General features: G+C 38.7%; 1 protein-coding gene across 2 annotated transcripts in view; it reads right to left on the bottom strand.

The window, feature by feature from the left end:
- Nucleotides 1-534: 534 nt before the first annotated feature.
- The window catches only part of cnksr3 (CNKSR family member 3), a 69,038-nt gene continuing 52,835 nt past the window's right edge, over nucleotides 535-16,737 (bottom strand). The window contains exons 8-13 of one of the 2 annotated variants that reach the window (XM_008123699.3): nucleotides 14,946-15,014; nucleotides 11,995-12,141; nucleotides 8,376-8,503; nucleotides 6,113-6,321; nucleotides 4,248-4,337; nucleotides 535-3,606 (exon numbers count right to left, since the gene is read on the bottom strand). In XM_008123699.3, the coding sequence (XP_008121906.1) occupies nucleotides 3,305-3,606; nucleotides 4,248-4,337; nucleotides 6,113-6,321; nucleotides 8,376-8,503; nucleotides 11,995-12,141; nucleotides 14,946-15,014 (945 nt within the window). In that variant the 3' untranslated portion in view covers nucleotides 535-3,304. Of the gene's footprint in view, nucleotides 3,607-4,247; nucleotides 4,338-6,112; nucleotides 6,322-8,375; nucleotides 8,507-11,994; nucleotides 12,142-14,945; nucleotides 15,015-16,737 lie in introns of both variants that reach the window. The other variant, XM_008123693.3, reaches the window with a different exon arrangement.

Below are 16,737 nucleotides of genomic sequence, written 5' to 3'. Positions count from 1 at the left end.
TCTCATTATCCCCTCATTCATGCAAACTAGATTCAACTATCTACTCTATGGATTGCCAGCATGCCCAACAGCAAGTGTGAAACATATTTCTCGTGTTACATTAAAACATTATCAGATAGATCAAATAGGAACTTCGAAATCCAACTGTGTGCCTCTCATCCAAAGATAGAAATACTCACACATATACAGAAAAGGTGTATTCTTAGTTACCACCACATCTTTTTCTACTGGCATTTGAGAGTCTGGGCACACGTAAGGACTTTGTGTGACAGATTTCATAATCTCCCATAGCCTTGTCTAGATATTCACAGAGGACAGATCTAACATTTCAATTACATTTGGGGGCCATCCTCTCAATTCAATTCTTTTCACTTTAAAAATAAAATCCAACCATTTTATATGATGGAAAGACATAATCAAAATACTGTGGGTAACAAAGTCTTACTATGCTGATGCCAAGAGTTGAAAGAACACTAATTCAGAGCTATATCATTGCTTGCTTTTGTCTGTGAAGACTGGATGAAACTTAGTTATAAGCTTATGTATTTTTAATAGTAAAACTAGTGCAAATCCAGTGAACCTGATAAAGTTGTCTTTATCACAAATTAATTTAACATCTGTCTTTCCAAGCTGAAAAAAAAACATCATTTCCAGAATTAGACATTTCCAGACATGTATCCCACACCTATTTAAAAGAAAAGAAAGAAGACCCGCTCAATCCAGTTTTTTTTTGAGTTCAAACTGATAATGTTAAATAGCAGTGTAAAATCTTTTCAGTGTAAAATAAAAGCCCAGCAGGTACTTTGAGACTTTCCAAATGACATGATTTGTAAATCGCCTGGAGCATCGTGGATGGAGGGCGATTAATAAGTAATCAAATCAAATCACGTTTTATTGATTAGCCCATCGGCCGTATCAAAACATTTAACACATAGACATACATACAACATACAACATACAACCCGCGGTAAAAAAAGAAGTTAAAATAAACAAGCTGTTAACAAGACCCCGTTCAGGTCAAATATCTGCATCACCTGCACAGTTTACCCCAATTGATTCCAGATATGCAATTCTCAGTTGTGTGGCTTTGAATAGGAAAAGGGCTGTTTTGTGTGTTATTTTAGGATTCTGGCCGGCCAACAAAAATGAAATTTTAATATGTGGGTCCCAGTGTGTTTTGTGAATAATGTATGGTCCGAGGCATTGGTGTCTCTCTTTCTTATACAATTCACAGCTGAACAAAACATGTGCGATATCCTCCACCTCTGATGCTCCACAAATACAAAATCGTTCGTTGTATGGAACTTGATTAAACCTTCCGTGTTTGACCATCGTATCCAGCTGCTCAAAACGGGCTCTGGTAAATACCCTCCTGAGGTGTTTAGGCATTTCTGTCTTTAGATACCTGGCTGTTTGGAAAGTATGTTTAAAATGGCTTAACCATTTCAATGAGCCAGCTTTACTCAGGGTAGCAATGTCAATTCAATTCTTTTCACTTTAAAAATAAAATCCAACCATTTTATATGATGGAAAGACATAATCAAAATACTGTGGGTAACAAAGTCTTACTATGCTGATGCCAAGAGTTGAAAGAACACTAATTCAGAGCTATATCATTGCTTGCTTTTGTCTGTGAAGACTGGATGAAACTTAGTTATAAGCTTATGTATTTTTAATAGTAAAACTAGTGCAAATCCAGTGAACCTGATAAAGTTGTCTTTATCACAAATTAATTTAACATCTGTCTTTCCAAGCTGAAAAAAAAACATCATTTCCAGAATTAGACATTTCCAGACATGTATCCCACACCTATTTAAAAGAAAAGAAAGAAGACCCGCTCAATCCAGTTTTTTTTTGAGTTCAAACTGATAATGTTAAATAGCAGTGTAAAATCTTTTCAGTGTAAAATAAAAGCCCAGCAGGTACTTTGAGACTTTCCAAATGACATGATTTGTAAATCGCCTGGAGCATCGTGGATGGAGGGCGATTAATAAGTAATTAAATGATGATGATTTGATTGCTATTTCTGTGGGTAAGGGAATTAACAACTTTTTACACAAGTTAATTAGTGCAGAAATCTAGTAGTCTTCTGTAAGCAAGAAGTGTGAAAACTGCTTAAGGTTAAAAAATACAGCACAATTTTAAACTTTTAAATTATTTTAAACAGAATATTCTTTGCATGTCTAACAAAACTTCTTCTCTACAAATTCCTAACATCCAAAGACTTTTCCAAATTCTCCATTGTGCAGATCACCCAAATTCTGACCAAATGTAACTAAATCAGTAAGAACAAAGTAGTTTTTCTGCCAATAGTTTAAAAAACTGTCAAAATTGTCTTACAAAAGTGTTAATTTATCACAAGTCAGTCTTTAAAGCACAAATATGATCAAACCAGTTCAACTTTGAACTACTCGGGATGCACCAAAACCCCGAAGGAATTCTTTTCAGAACACTTTGGTTAAAAGCTATTCAGTCTTCATCATTTATGGATTCAAAGAAAACAAAAACAGTATATATTTGTTTTTACCATTGTCCCTAGAGATGCATTTTCTTGGCATGTTGTAGCAATCCATATCTTAATTGGATGAGCACTGCAGCAATTCAGGGAAGAGTAGTTGAATTGCACTAAGATTTTAACAACTGGGTATCAACCAAAAGAAGCTCACATTTGTAGCTTGTCGGATGACAGGAAGAAACTGCCTTTTTATTCCTTAGAGTTGAGTTGTCTGCAGTCACTTGCAATACCCAACACATCATATAAAAGAAGCGGAGGAGGGGGGGGGGGATGACGTCTCCTTCTCTTCTTTTTTCTTGCTCAGAATTGCAGCTCAGGCTTTTTGCTGAGTGCTACATCAGCTGCACGTCCAGTAGGCTGCATGACATTGAGAGTAGTGTAGCAAATGAAGTGCCACCAGGCCTCATTATGATGCAGAGATTGCTACGCATGGGTCACGTGGATTTCAGGTCATCTGAATCGCTCAAGCTTGATCACTTCTCTTCAGAGGACAGAACTCCCCTCCATTCTTGAGCAGATAAACTAAAATGTATGGTTTCTCTCTCATACATTTTTTTACACACACACACACACACACACACACACACACTACAATTCCAGTGAATTTGAGACAGCAACATCTGGGAAAACAGCAAGCTTTTCTGGGTAGATAAATAAAATACGTGTTAACTACTAAATAACTCTGTAGATAATGCAGAGCTTCTTGACCTAGAAGTGATGGAGAGGGGAAGGCACTTGGTAACATATCTCCTCCCCACCACCAAAATAATCATAGTCCAGTCAGTAAATTCAGTGAGTCAATAGTTTCAGCCGTGTGATCCAACTGACCAGCAGGGAGGGTTCAGTTGAGGAGGACTTTGTAGAGGAGGGGGGCACAGGCGGCTTTTTGGCACCATCCTCCTGGAAAGGGATGGTGGCACTGTTGTGAAGATCCATATTAACAAAATACCGACTTCCTCTGATGTAGTCTGCGCCCCTGACTAACTGCCTTTCCATCATAGGTCTGGAAAACTGGTGCTGCAACGGGGAACTTTCTTCAATTATAGGCGGAATTCTCTCATTGCTGAAGTAGCGGCAGAGAACGTTTTCACCTGCAATGCAAAAGTGATATTTGGAAAACTTTGTGTTTAACTTCAAGTCCTGATGGTTGAAATAAGGCATGCAGTAAAGATGGTCCAATACTATGCTCCCCATATCTTGTCAGGGGCAAAGTGACTTTTTTGGAGTACAACTACTAGAATCATCCAACCAGCCATACTGTTTTTAACTTTTTAGTTGACCTAGGGTTTTGTATGGTTTCTGTATAGGATGGGATTGATATGAACTAGGAAAGTGAGAGTTTCCTTCCAGTTGGTCATATAAAAATTGAACATCTGTTTTAATTTAGAATGGAAGAATCCTTTTTAAAAAAAATCAAATATGGGAGAAAACTGAACTGATAGATCCAGTCATCCAGACCAATGACAGATTTATTCACCTAGACTCAGTTAAGACTGCAAGACTCACAAAATTTCCCATCCCTAATTTGAGCTCACCCTTGCAGTGTCATCATCCTAACCCTCTACGATCATATCTCCCTAACGACTGGTTCTCAACCTGCGGGTCCCCAGGTGTTTTGGCTATAACTCCCAGAAATCTCAGCGAGTAAAGTGGCCCATCCTTTAGCATAAACACACTGAAAAAAGCATTTTCAAGAAAGCAGTTGCCCTCCTACCGAACATTGTTTTCTCACCTTTTCTCCCCATTCCTCTGGGCTTCGAGAAAGACTCTGCAGCTCCTACCCAGTTCCCATCTGCTGGCATTGACAATGGACGAGGCTTTCCTAAAGACAACAAAAAAGTTTCCAGTAATACAATAACATAGAATCAGAGTTAAATTTGAACTGGTGCACTAGCTTTAACTGCGAAAGCACTCCTAGACATTCTGAAATCTAGGTCTCCAGAGGCAGAGCTGAATCTTGTAGTACCCTCAAACAGTCAGGCTCGAAGATCTTCAAGGATAGCACTTTTCTCAATCCTATGACTACCTAGGACTGTTTGACAGGAACCCAGGAGAGGGCTTTCTGGGTGGTTGCTCTCATGCTCTTTCTAGGAAGGCTAGATATCTCCTATTTTTCTGTCTTTCCATCAATATGTGAAAACCTTTCTTTTTAAATAGGGTTTTTTTAAAAAAACTGATTACAAGTGTCTTTAATCACTATGTAGTGGCATTTGTAAGTGGCATTTGTAACCCCCAGGGGTTGAGAAAGGTGGGATATAATTAAATAAATAAATGGTAAATAAATAAATAAAGTCTTTTTAAAAATTGTGTGTTGTGCCAATTTTTATCTTTTAATAAATCAGTTTTAAAGTGTCCCAACAGTATGAAATGTTTATTTTATCAATGAGTTTTTTTAATATATTTTTTATTTAGGTTTTTGTAAATGCTTTTTAGGTTGTTATAATTTTTGTAAGCTGCCTTAGAGAACCAGTATGGGGTAGTTATTTTAGTGTTGAACTAGGACTGTAGGAGACCAGGGCTGAAATTTCCACTTAGCCATGAAAACCCATTGGGTGACTTTGGGGAAGTGACTCCCGTCCTCCTAAGAGGAAGACAATGGCAAACCGCTTCTGACTCAATATTGCTAGGAAAACCTTATGAGAGATGTCAGGGTTGACTTGATAGGACATAGCAACTCAACAACATCAACAAAAACATGTGCCTTGAGTCCTATTATTGAAGGAAAGTTGCAGTATGAAGAATATTCAAATAAACGCATAAACACTGCCAGTAAGATTATTCCTGGTGCTCACATGAAGGTGAGGTTCCTTCATTCCTGTTGAATGTTTCTAATTCTTGGTTTAGAGATAAACTGTTTGTGTACACAGAAGACCACCTTAGTCACCATAGCTAACAGACATGATATAATCCTCAATGGGTTACACCTATTGTTAGAAACCAATGGCACACTCTCCTCAAACCTTACTTGCAGTATAATTCTAGGCCTGTTTCTTTAGTCTTTTTCATTTAAGTGGGAATCACTCTTCCATACGTACAAAGATTGCAGTTTAAATTGTAGAAGGGTCATATTCACATATGCCTACCTTTGTCTTAGTAAGACATTTATTTTAGTGCTCTTCCATAACAATGTTCATCACTTACAGACTCTTGACATCTTTGCTTAGTCAAATAATTTAGTTGTTTTTTAAAAAATAAATCATTTCAAAATTATGATTCAATGAATTGCTTTAGCAAATGCTAAGAAGTGATTTCACACATAAAACCTCATTAAATGCTAGGGCTTGAATAGTAAGTCATCATGTATGTACATCTCATTAATCCAGTGGGTCTAGACTAGTTGGCAACAGCAAGTGGAGTAATTTGAGGCTGTGTTTCTTAGTCTTACAAATTCAATACAAAGTGTGGGGGAAGAGACTAGTTTAAATCATGCTTAAGGTAATCTATGGCCCTGCAGATGCTGATAACCGCAATTCCCATCATTCTGCACCATGCTGATGAGATTTGAAGCACAACATTATTTGGAAGGCTACTAGCTGCCTACCTATGGTTAACAGCTTGGAAAGAAGACTAGATGGAAAGGTGAAGATATTTTCCTACCATATGATTGTGTTTTTTCTCTCATTTTTGCTGGTAGAACATGTGCTCCTATTGGATGGCCAGGCTGTGGATCAGTATCAGTAAGAGTAAACCTTCGCCTCCTAAACTCCTGATCCAGGAAAGAATTGGGGGATTCTGCTCCTTTGGAACCAGGTAAGGGCTGCTTCGGTTTATTTCCTCCTCCATAAAGGAAGCTGCCCTTTTCATCCCTAAAAAAAGACATTGAATTCAGTTAGCAATATAAACATAAAATACTATGACACTACATTTGTACATGGTCTCAACAGTTTTCACTGAAATCTGGTCAAAAATAAAGAAAATATGAAGAGAGGCATCATATACTGCATTGTAAGAAAGGCATAGCATGCTACATTGGCCCCATTATCTCATCTCTGTCTTTTTTCTAAAAGCAAGTTTCTAGCTCTTAATGCTACAAGCAAGCAAAAGCATGTCTGAAGCTATGTGAGTATTTCCTGGTGCCATTATAGTGATGAGAGGGAACTGAATAAGATTTTTATAATCAGGAGCAAGTGCTGTGCAACTCACTTTGCCCCATGATTAGCAGCAGCTCTATAAATCATGAAGAAAAGGCAAAAAGCTTCCAAAGAAACTAGTTACATCAAGAAAGGACAGCATTGTTTGCTTATTATAATATATACATAGCACAGAATTCACTTTTTTGTGGTGTCAGATTTATATCCAACTCAAAAATGTTCTTTATTTTATAACACAGAATGTTGCCAGACTACTTGACTACTTATCAAGGATGGCAGGACAATGTTTGGTTGGAAATGCATTGGTAAGTGGATGATATAATGCTGAATGATACTTCAGGAAGAAAGCCACTGCCTAAACTTTCAGTCCTTAAGGTGAGAGCAGTGATGGGAGACTGTTTTCTAGATGTTTTAGTCCACGGCTTCTATGCTACCAACATGTAAAGGCACTTCCTTATTCCTTACATGACTACTAGGCCTTAACAGCAATCTTGGTGAAGCAACTCAGCAGCTATTGTTTAATAATCCTAGGTTAGTATTCCACATCTTTTTTACTGTGCAAAATGAAGACTTTGTACAGCAATGCAAAGGCAGGGAAAGATAAACTGGAAACACTTTTGGCAACATTCTTTAAACCATTATGAAGGAAACAAGGCTTCCCAAAATATGTAACATGACAACTGGGGCTATACCTGGATGAAAACAATTTGGAAATATGTAACTCAGTTTGGAAATATGGGCTCGGGCTGTGGCGCAGGCTGGAGAGCAGCTGCAATGAATCACTGCAATGAATCACTCTGACCAGGAGGTCATGAGTTCGAGGCCCGCTCGGAGCCTATGTTTGTCTGTCTTTGTTCTATGTTAAAAGGCATTGAATGTTTGCCTATATGTGTAATGTGATCCACCCTGAGTCTCCTTCGGGGTGAGAAGGGCGGAATATAAATGCTGTAAATAAATAAATAAATAACTGAAGAAAAAATACAACTATGTACAAAGAAAGAAAGATTTTTTTTGTCCTGACCATTCAAGCACAGTTGGGTCTGTTCAGATTTTCATGTCAAATCTGGGCTTTGACAAGACGCCATAAAGTCTACTTGGATGAGACAGTTGACTTTGGATCCATCAACAGTGGCATATAATGCAGTTTGGAACTGCATTATATGGTCGTATAGACTCATATGACAATTTAACTGCACTGAACTGCATTATATAAGTCTATACTGACCATATAATGCAGTTTCAAACTGCTGTGAATGGGCCTTTAGAATCTTCCACTTTGTTTTTAACCAACAAGAACTCTGGAATTTGCCACCATCTGAAGACAAGAGAATGTCCGATGCCCTAGCTAGATTTGTTTTTACCATGCAAACATGGAGTTATCATCATTTTCTACAGTTTGAGTGCTGGTTTTCTATTTTTGTATATCATAAATAGCAAGTTCTAAGTTATTAACAACAGAAAAGGAGGGGCAAACACCTAGCAGAAAGAACAGAAAAGTTGCTTTTTCTGCCACACCTTGCCTTTTCAAAGAATAATAATGCCCTCAGGACACTCTGGTATTCATGACACCCATAGAGAACAGGCAATAATACTGTTATATGCTTAGAGGCTCAAATGTAAATTAAAATGAAAAATAAATCTGTTTAATTGGTAATTATGTCAGGCTAATACAACAGAAGCACTGCAGGCAAGCAAATCCAAAATAATAATACACAATTCCCAAATAATATGGGAGCTTTTTGTGAAGCAATATAGAACTCTTGGCATACCGAGGAGCATATGGAATAGCTGGTGGAGGAGGTATGTATAGATCCAGAATGGCAGGCTTCTCTTTTTTCAGTGAAGTAGTCTCCATGGTGCTTTCTGGGGACTGAGTAGTAGTTGGAGGCGGACTGGTCTGCTGTGAGATGAAACAGAAATTTTCATAAGTAACAGAAGCATGCCTTTCAAGCAGTCGTTTCCATCCACTGCATGACAAGATTTTTCATTTTCACCTCTGACACAAACTTCTGGAAATAGCTTCTGATTATTTGATCAACTGCCCTGCTTTAGGACTATTTATTGTGTCTTTTGGTTTTATTACGCTCCTTCTGTCTGAGGTTGTGTGCAACAAGACTACTAGTAACATTTTAAAAATAAATGTCTTGTCTGGAGGCGCTTGGACGTTTTTTCAGTGATCCTTCCCTAATATTTGAACTCTGGATTTGACGCAAGACCATAAAGCAAGCAGAAGCACTTTTGTAAACTTCCAGTATTCCAAAGTAAAAGCTTTAGTAAACAAAACTGGGTGGGTGAACCCTTAGAAGTCAAAGCTCTACTTTGACAAGAAAGCTGGTGCTTGTGGGCGATTCCAGCCTTCTGTTCTACCTATCCATGATTTAAAAGACCACAGGGTCACAATGCAGCGGAAGAATGTGTGAGTGAGTGAATTCATGAGTGTCAAACTCATTTTCATCAAGGGCCACATCAGTCATATAATTGCCAAGGGGCAACAATATATATATATATTTAAATACTGCTCAGTGCTCTTTGGTTTGTTTTTTTTTTTGGTTTTTTTTTTTTTTACTGAATTTGGGTCTATGAAAGCTTATGCTATCCAACTTGGCCACAGAAACTCACAATCTCTGAGCCTGAGAAGAAAGCAAACTCACCCTCCCCCCCCCCCCCCCAACAAAATCTTGTAAGAATATCCCTGTGATAGGTTCGCCTTAGGGTCACTGGAAGTCAGAAATGAATTGAAGGCATTCCACAATAACAACAGGAATACTGCCTCCTTGGCAGTCAAATGAGTTACTTCTGTATGCATGCATCTACACTGTAGAATTAATGTATTTTGACACCATTTTAACTGTACTGGCTCAATGTTATGAAATCAATGAGAGTTTTAGTTTGGTGAAGCAGCAGCATTATTTGGAAGAGAAGGCTAACAAACTTGTAAAGCTACAATTCCTATGCCTTGAGCCAGGGCATGAACATGCACTAATTCTACAGTGTAGTTGTATCCTATGTTAGTCTCAAAGGTGCTACAAGATCCCTTTCCAAAGCAGTATTTCAGACTAACAAAACTATGCATTTGAATTCTATCCATTTTTTATATATATAATGTTTATTTATTTTCATGTCAGCCACATGACCTTGGAGATGTCTATGGACAACGCCGGCTCTTTGGCTTAGAAATGGAGATGAGCACCAACCCCCAAAGTCGGTCACGACTGGACTTAACGTCAGGGGAAACCTTTACATTTACTTTTACCTTAACTCTAATAAGAAAGAAATCATCTCCAAGGGGAGTGATGAAAAGTAAGACCTCAGTCCACCCAGAATAACCCAATAGAAGCACTAAACCTCTCTACGCTTTGCTGTGGTTCGACTTCTGGCCTTTTTGAATGCCTAGAAAAATCGTGGAGGTGAGCGAAGACTGCTCTCTGAGACACCTCTGACACTTTCCTCTCTCTGCAAAATGACCCTTGACTTATCCATAAGCAAAATAAAAATCCATAATTATGACCCCAAAACCTGTCCTTGACTTATATGTGAGGCTGACTTATATATGAGTAGATATAGTACATACTCCAGGCCTCCATAGCATGAGGACATGGCAGCTGAACTGAACCTATAATAGTGTTGTGTGGAAGAACCCCTGAGGTATGTCATCATTTAGAATTGGACAAGAAACTGTATTTGACCTGCCCACAGTCTATTAGTATGACCACTCTTTTGATTCAATGGGGGATTAGGAAAAAGGCTGGGCTTACCACACTCTTTACTTTCACAACATTATTATGAGCTACTTCCCAGTGTTCAATCTCCCACACTAGATCTTCCAGCAATTCATCTTAACGCTATCCAGAAAAACAACTACAGCAGTGTCTTTATGCACAGCAACAGCTGAAAAGTACCTGTAATAGCTGAAGAATCCTGAGAACTATGTCTGTGTTTATAACATTAATTTATTCCCTAACTTCCTGAAGGTGTCAACCTACTCACTCCATTCTCATTACCTGTTTGACCTCAAAAATCAACATCTCTTTAATGCTATTAATCCTCCTGCCTTTTCCACACCCTATCAGTCTCAATTTCTGCTGATACCAGCAGCTGGCAAATGCAGACACCCCATGATATAACAAAGCAAAGGGGGGGGGGGGGGGAATCACAATTCAGCTAGGCTATAGAGAATGCCCTGGATAGTGCTGTTCTATTTAGCAAATATAATCTCTTGACAGTAGTTTTTCAACCAAGCAAGCATTTACTATTTACTTCAGAATTCATCTGTCCAGAAGATTATAAGCAATTTGGCCCCAAATGGCCTCACTAAGATATCTGTCCCAATCAACAATGTGCTCCTTCAGGGATTAAAGAGAAAAACGTCATCTCTCCCGCCTACTCCCAACTTCTTTTGGTATATTACAACGGGAAGATTATTTTTTTGCAAAAGGAGCTTTTACAAAATCTTCCAAAAACACTGGCTCTTTTGTATTCCATGCAGCAATAGATGCAAAACTATTCTAACAAATTTAATTACTGGTGTAAAATAATGAGAATTCATTTTGAAATTTAAGCTTACGTTCTTTCCCAGGAGATATATGTGTATATATGTATATGCATATTGGGCAAAATTGCAGCACGGGCAATCCCGATTGTCTTCCAGTCTTAATCAAATATGTTGGTATGATCTCATACAACTCTAAATTGATTGAACAAAAATTGCTTAAAGCATGCAGGGAAGTGTCCAGTCTTTCCTGGTTTAAACCACTTTAGACAACAAGAAGGTGGGACAAAAACTGCTGAGTAAAATGCTCTTCCATGTTAAAACAACAACTGCCTCTGAGAAAGTGTCAGATCAGAGTCAAGGCGAGGCTAAAATGCTGTTTATTATTTGCAGGGAAATTGTGTTTTGATTTTAGGAGATCATGAAAACATGTAGCCTCACCCCATATCTCCAATACATAACTCTCAATCCTGGGTGGACTGCTTTTCTGGCATATTTAACTGACTTAGACATTTTAATCAAAGGATAAGCTCAGAAATTGTGGAGTTTTTAAGTACTACTAAATTTTAATATGAGCATTAGTAAACAAAATGTCAACCTTCTATTAACTGTCCCCAACTTTTGAGACAAGAAAGGACATTCACCTAAAATATAAATAGAGTATGTAAAATATGATCTGGTTTCCCAGCACCCCTCTTTTTTTGCACCCCAACTGACTCCTTCCCAATTTTGTTCAGGGCAAAATAAGTGCCTGAAACAGCCAACTTGCTTTTCTTGATTGCATCTAGGAGTGTTGGAATCTACTTCAACACTCCCAAACCTCAATAAAGTTGTTTATCATCATCATCATCATCATCATCATCATCATCATCATCATCATCATCATCATTTCACATTACCTGAACTAGTGGTGGCTTCCACCTTAAGTTTTTTAGTGGGGCAGGAGTAAAGTTGAAAGAGCCTGTATGGCGTTTCTTCACTAGCAAATTTACTCCAGAAGGATTCTCTCGGAGCTTCCTCACAAGATTTTTCAGCTGCCATCCCACCTTCAAAATAAACCAAATGAAATGAATTACATAATTTTAAACAGTAATCAGGATATGTCCCATACAATGTTACTAGGGAAATAACCTTTCACTATAGACTAAAAAAATATAATAAGCACTCACTCAGAATATAATGAAAAGCTATACTAGGAAAAGATAGCATAAATGCATTTCTAATGGAAGCTACCTGAAATCTTTATTTGAAAAAAACCACATACATTATTTATTTATATCCCACTTTTCTCCCATGGGTGGGATTCAAAGTGGCATACAATGGTTAAAAACGACAAAATTACATAACATAAAAATACAACAAAAACATCATATAGGCAAAGTAAACAGAAATACACACTACATAAGCCAAATTTAACAAATTAATAAATTAAAACATTATACCATTATGAAATCCCTGACCCTCAGGCTGTTAAGGTTATCCATTAAAACAGTTGTTCTAGGATCCTTAAAGCTCCATTTCCTTTAGGCCGTGTTAAAATATTGTCGGTCCAAAATAACGTTCCAAGAATATACAATTACCTATACTTATCTGGCCATTGCCTATTGTTGATCTTCAGAAAAGGCCTGGTTCCATAAAAAGGTTTTAACTTGAGAGCAAAAGGCCAGCAAGGAGGGGGCCGAATGCACATGTCTAGGAGGGAGTTCCAGAGCTGCAGGGCCACCACCGAAAAGGCCTTCTGTTGTAGCTCAGCCTGAGTTGGAGCCAGAGTCAGATTTTGGCCCTATCCAAGACTTTGAATCTCTGCCTGCAATTCAGCTACATTTACCTGAATTGGTTTTTACAGATGATTCTGAAATCAGAGATGAGCATTCCTGCTGGCAGTCAAGATCAGTTCAATAAAGGCCAGAGGGCTATGTTACCCTGGAGGAGGCTGATGATTTTGACAGAAGGGAGATGTTTACCCAAGGACGGAGCAGGAGGGAGTCTCTGAGAAGGAGTCAGCGTTTGGTTCAAAGACACGCTAATGAGCAGCTTTCCTGTGAGACGGATGGCTCTCCCCAGCTCTCACTAGAAATGATAGCCTTGAAATCTCCTTAAATACTTCTTCTTTTCTCTGCACCGCAGAGGTGTCAACTTTGCAATTCAAGTGAGAAAGATCTCTGTCTCCGTGCTCTTGCATCCGTGATTTTCAAGCCAAGATCCTGCCGTGTGGATTCCAAGTATCTCCTGTCTTGTTAACCTTGTTTCCTGTTGGACCTTCCCTTCCTTGTGGATTACAGTTTCTTGGATTACCTTGAGCTCGGTTCTTGCTTCTTGTGGCTTTCTGCTGTTTCCTGCTTGGAAAGTGAACTCTGTGTGGCTACCTTTAATACTTCTTGTGGGACTAAGCAGCGTTCCAGTTTGCGTTATAACGTGAAAGACTTGCTTGGACTTCTGTTGTTTGGTGGTTCGTCCACTCTATTGACTTTGAACTTTATTTACTTGTGCTTACTTATATTCTACAATAAATAGCTTGATTGCTTATATTCTGGGCTCCAGTGTGGTTTTCAAGGTGTCCATGCAGCCTTGGGGTGCGAGACCCACTCTCTTGTTCCCACCAACCGCGCTTGTGACAGAGAAGGGCCTCTCCTGATGATCTCAGGGCTCGTAGGAGGAGATGCGGCCCCTCAAGTAGGGTGGGCCCGAACTGTTTAGGGCTTTATAGGCTAAAGCCAGAACCTTGAATTGCGCCCAGAAACAAACTGCGAGCCAGTGTAGCTGCTTCAAAAGCGGAGTAGTTCTTTCCCTGTATCCTCCCCCGTTAATGATATTACTCACATTAATAAATAGCCCTGATTCTCCATTTTAGAACATAAACATCATATAGTAAGAAGTGGAATGGCAAATTCTACATTGCTAGACCATGCTACAATAGACTGTAGTCTGTTTCCATAATGGGCTGCATCCCAAGTGTGTAGATAGATCAGATAATATCAGAAAGTTACTAGATATATGTTAATAGGACCACAAACATTTTCTGCACAACTGAAGTATCTTGCCTATGACTAGAGATCCTAACATGCTTCTTCATACTCCATAAAGCAGAGGTGGGCAACTGCTAGTGAACAGGGTTCATTTCACCCCCACACCTGCTTAGGGGGCCACACCAACACCATTTCAGCATATTCAAAGTGAAGCAATATCACTTGAGGTCACAATTTTGGCTAATTGTTTTGACGGCTTAGGAAGATCTGGGGAAGCAGGCATGTAGCCGGGGGGGGGGGGGGGGGGGCTTCAGGGGGTTCATCCCCCTCCCCGAAATTCTCAGGGTGTAAAGTAAAAAATAAGTCAAAAAGTATTCTAAACATTTTGTTAATGAAAGTAAATAAATGACATTTTTTATTATTATTATTCATATCATGATCTGATCACCATGCTCAATATATCCCATATGTATGGGGGTATTGGGATAACAATACAAAAGGTTTGCTAGGGTAGATCCTCTCTCATTCAGACTCAGCCCTCCCCCCCCCCCCCAAATCAAAATCCTGGCTACGGGCCTGTGGGGAAGGATACAGTTTGAGCAATTTGTAAGACAGTTTTCAGGCAAATGCAGTCTGAAAATCAGCCCAAAAAAGATTTCAACAAAAAGGGAATTAATGATTTGAAGCACTTCAGAAATGAAAACAAGGTGTCCCAAGAACTATACTTTGACCACATCTATCATAAATGATAGGAAAAAAACAAGAATGTATGCACCCACCACCCATAAACCAGAACAAAAATCTGCTTTATAGGCCACTGATATTCTGAAATACACTTAGCTAAATTCCAAGAAAAAGGACAACACAAAATGACTTTCACTCACCACAGTCTGGCGATTCACCTGGATCACTTCATCACCAGCATGGATTTTCTGAGACTTATCAGCAGGAGACTAGAAAGGACAAGAACAGAAATGCATGTTTCCATTAACTTTGCCACTTAAAATTACCAAGCAACCACCTGCTTATGGGGAGAAGAAGAGCCTTGGCAAACAAGAAACACCAGTGAACGTGCCAATGACATTTCTATGAGAGTTAAACCATTATGAGCAGCGAAACATCAGAACAGAAAGGACATGTCTATAACACGGAAGCCCTGGGGAACAAAAAAAGCAGGGAGCAACTGAGAACCCCGTAATTTGGGTCACTGGAGATGGAAACAAAGCTTTTCCTTCAGTGTTTAACAAAGATTTCATCAATGCCACTCTGCTATTAACTCTGCTAATTATTTCTGCAGGAGGTCTTTGTTGTGACACTATTCCAAGTAACTCATTACTAACTCCCACAATTGAGAATCAAGCAACCTGCTTTTATATCTGCATAAACACTACTCAGAAAAATATGTAATTTTAGGACAGTAACTCTCAAAAATTCCTACCAGGAGGTTCTGTGCATACCCCTGGCCTCAATGCCGCTAAATGGAATTCCTTTTAGTGGGTTATACTTCACTGGAACTGAATGGTAGGGAATGTTATAGCATAAAAGCAATGTCTCTGAATGTGTTATTCAGTTTTGGGGGCTCCTAGATGTTCTTAGATGTTCAAGAACTGTTGTAATGATCCATTATCACAAACAAACAAAATTTCTGGCCAAACAACAGAGATCAAATTGAACTTCAGGAAGAGTTTTTCTATCAGTATAAGTATGAGCAATGCTTGTGCAGAACTCCCCTTTTCTATAAAGCAATTTTATTCATATTAATTTATTATTTATTAAATCATTATGCTGTTTTCAACAAGGTAGTTTAGAGAAAATGTAGAAGCACAGGGCAGAAGGAACACTAAAAAACTGTTAAGCTAGTTCAAATTAATCCAGTCCAGTCAGCTGTGTGAAGTAGCACATGCAACTGACTCTTAAAACAGCAGAAGATAGAAAGGACTCTTCACACAGTATCATAAGTAGTGGACATCACTGAGAGGCTCACCTCAAGTAACCTCTCTTTATGGTGATTAAGAATACTCTCCCATCAAAGTTTTTGCAATAAAAAAGTATTTCTCTATCTGAACAACATGCTCTTTTTTAAAGGTGACTAGGTTATACATATATCTTTTCAACTTGCACGTTCCTTACCGATTAGTCACCAAATAAAGTCCTGAAAACATAATGAAATATCATCAAGATAGACCCCCAAAACCATCTATATGAATCCCAGAGAACACATTGCCAGCTTGCATACTGTATGTGTACAGAAAGAGAAAACCTTGATAAGACAGGCATCCTAACAAAATGGATGGCATGTCTAGTAACCTCTCAGCAAGTAGCACTTCAGCACCCAAATACTCTCCTTGGTCCACTACTGCAGTTGTCCATTAAGTTATCTCTGCTACCGTAACACAACATCACAGCCAACAATATCCTGACAACTGACGTCAGAGAGAAAGGAAAAAGGTACTAAGCTGGTACATGTGACTCATACAACTGAAACAAATGCTTCATTTCCCCTAGTCTCTTATCAAGCACAATAGAGGAGAGGATATTTCCCTTGAATGACCTAAAAACTAAAAATCTCCCTCGACAAGATCCTCTCACCTACCACTACCTCCTGACGGATCTAAGACATTCCAATCATACAGAGTCAGAATCAGGAGATAAAGTTATATACTCAGCAGGAACTTC

The sequence above is a fragment of the Anolis carolinensis genome, chromosome 1, assembly GCF_035594765.1.
Source record: "Anolis carolinensis isolate JA03-04 chromosome 1, rAnoCar3.1.pri, whole genome shotgun sequence".
Taxonomy (NCBI): Eukaryota; Metazoa; Chordata; class Lepidosauria; order Squamata; family Dactyloidae; genus Anolis; species Anolis carolinensis.
This window is presented reverse-complemented; position numbering and strand designations above follow the sequence as displayed.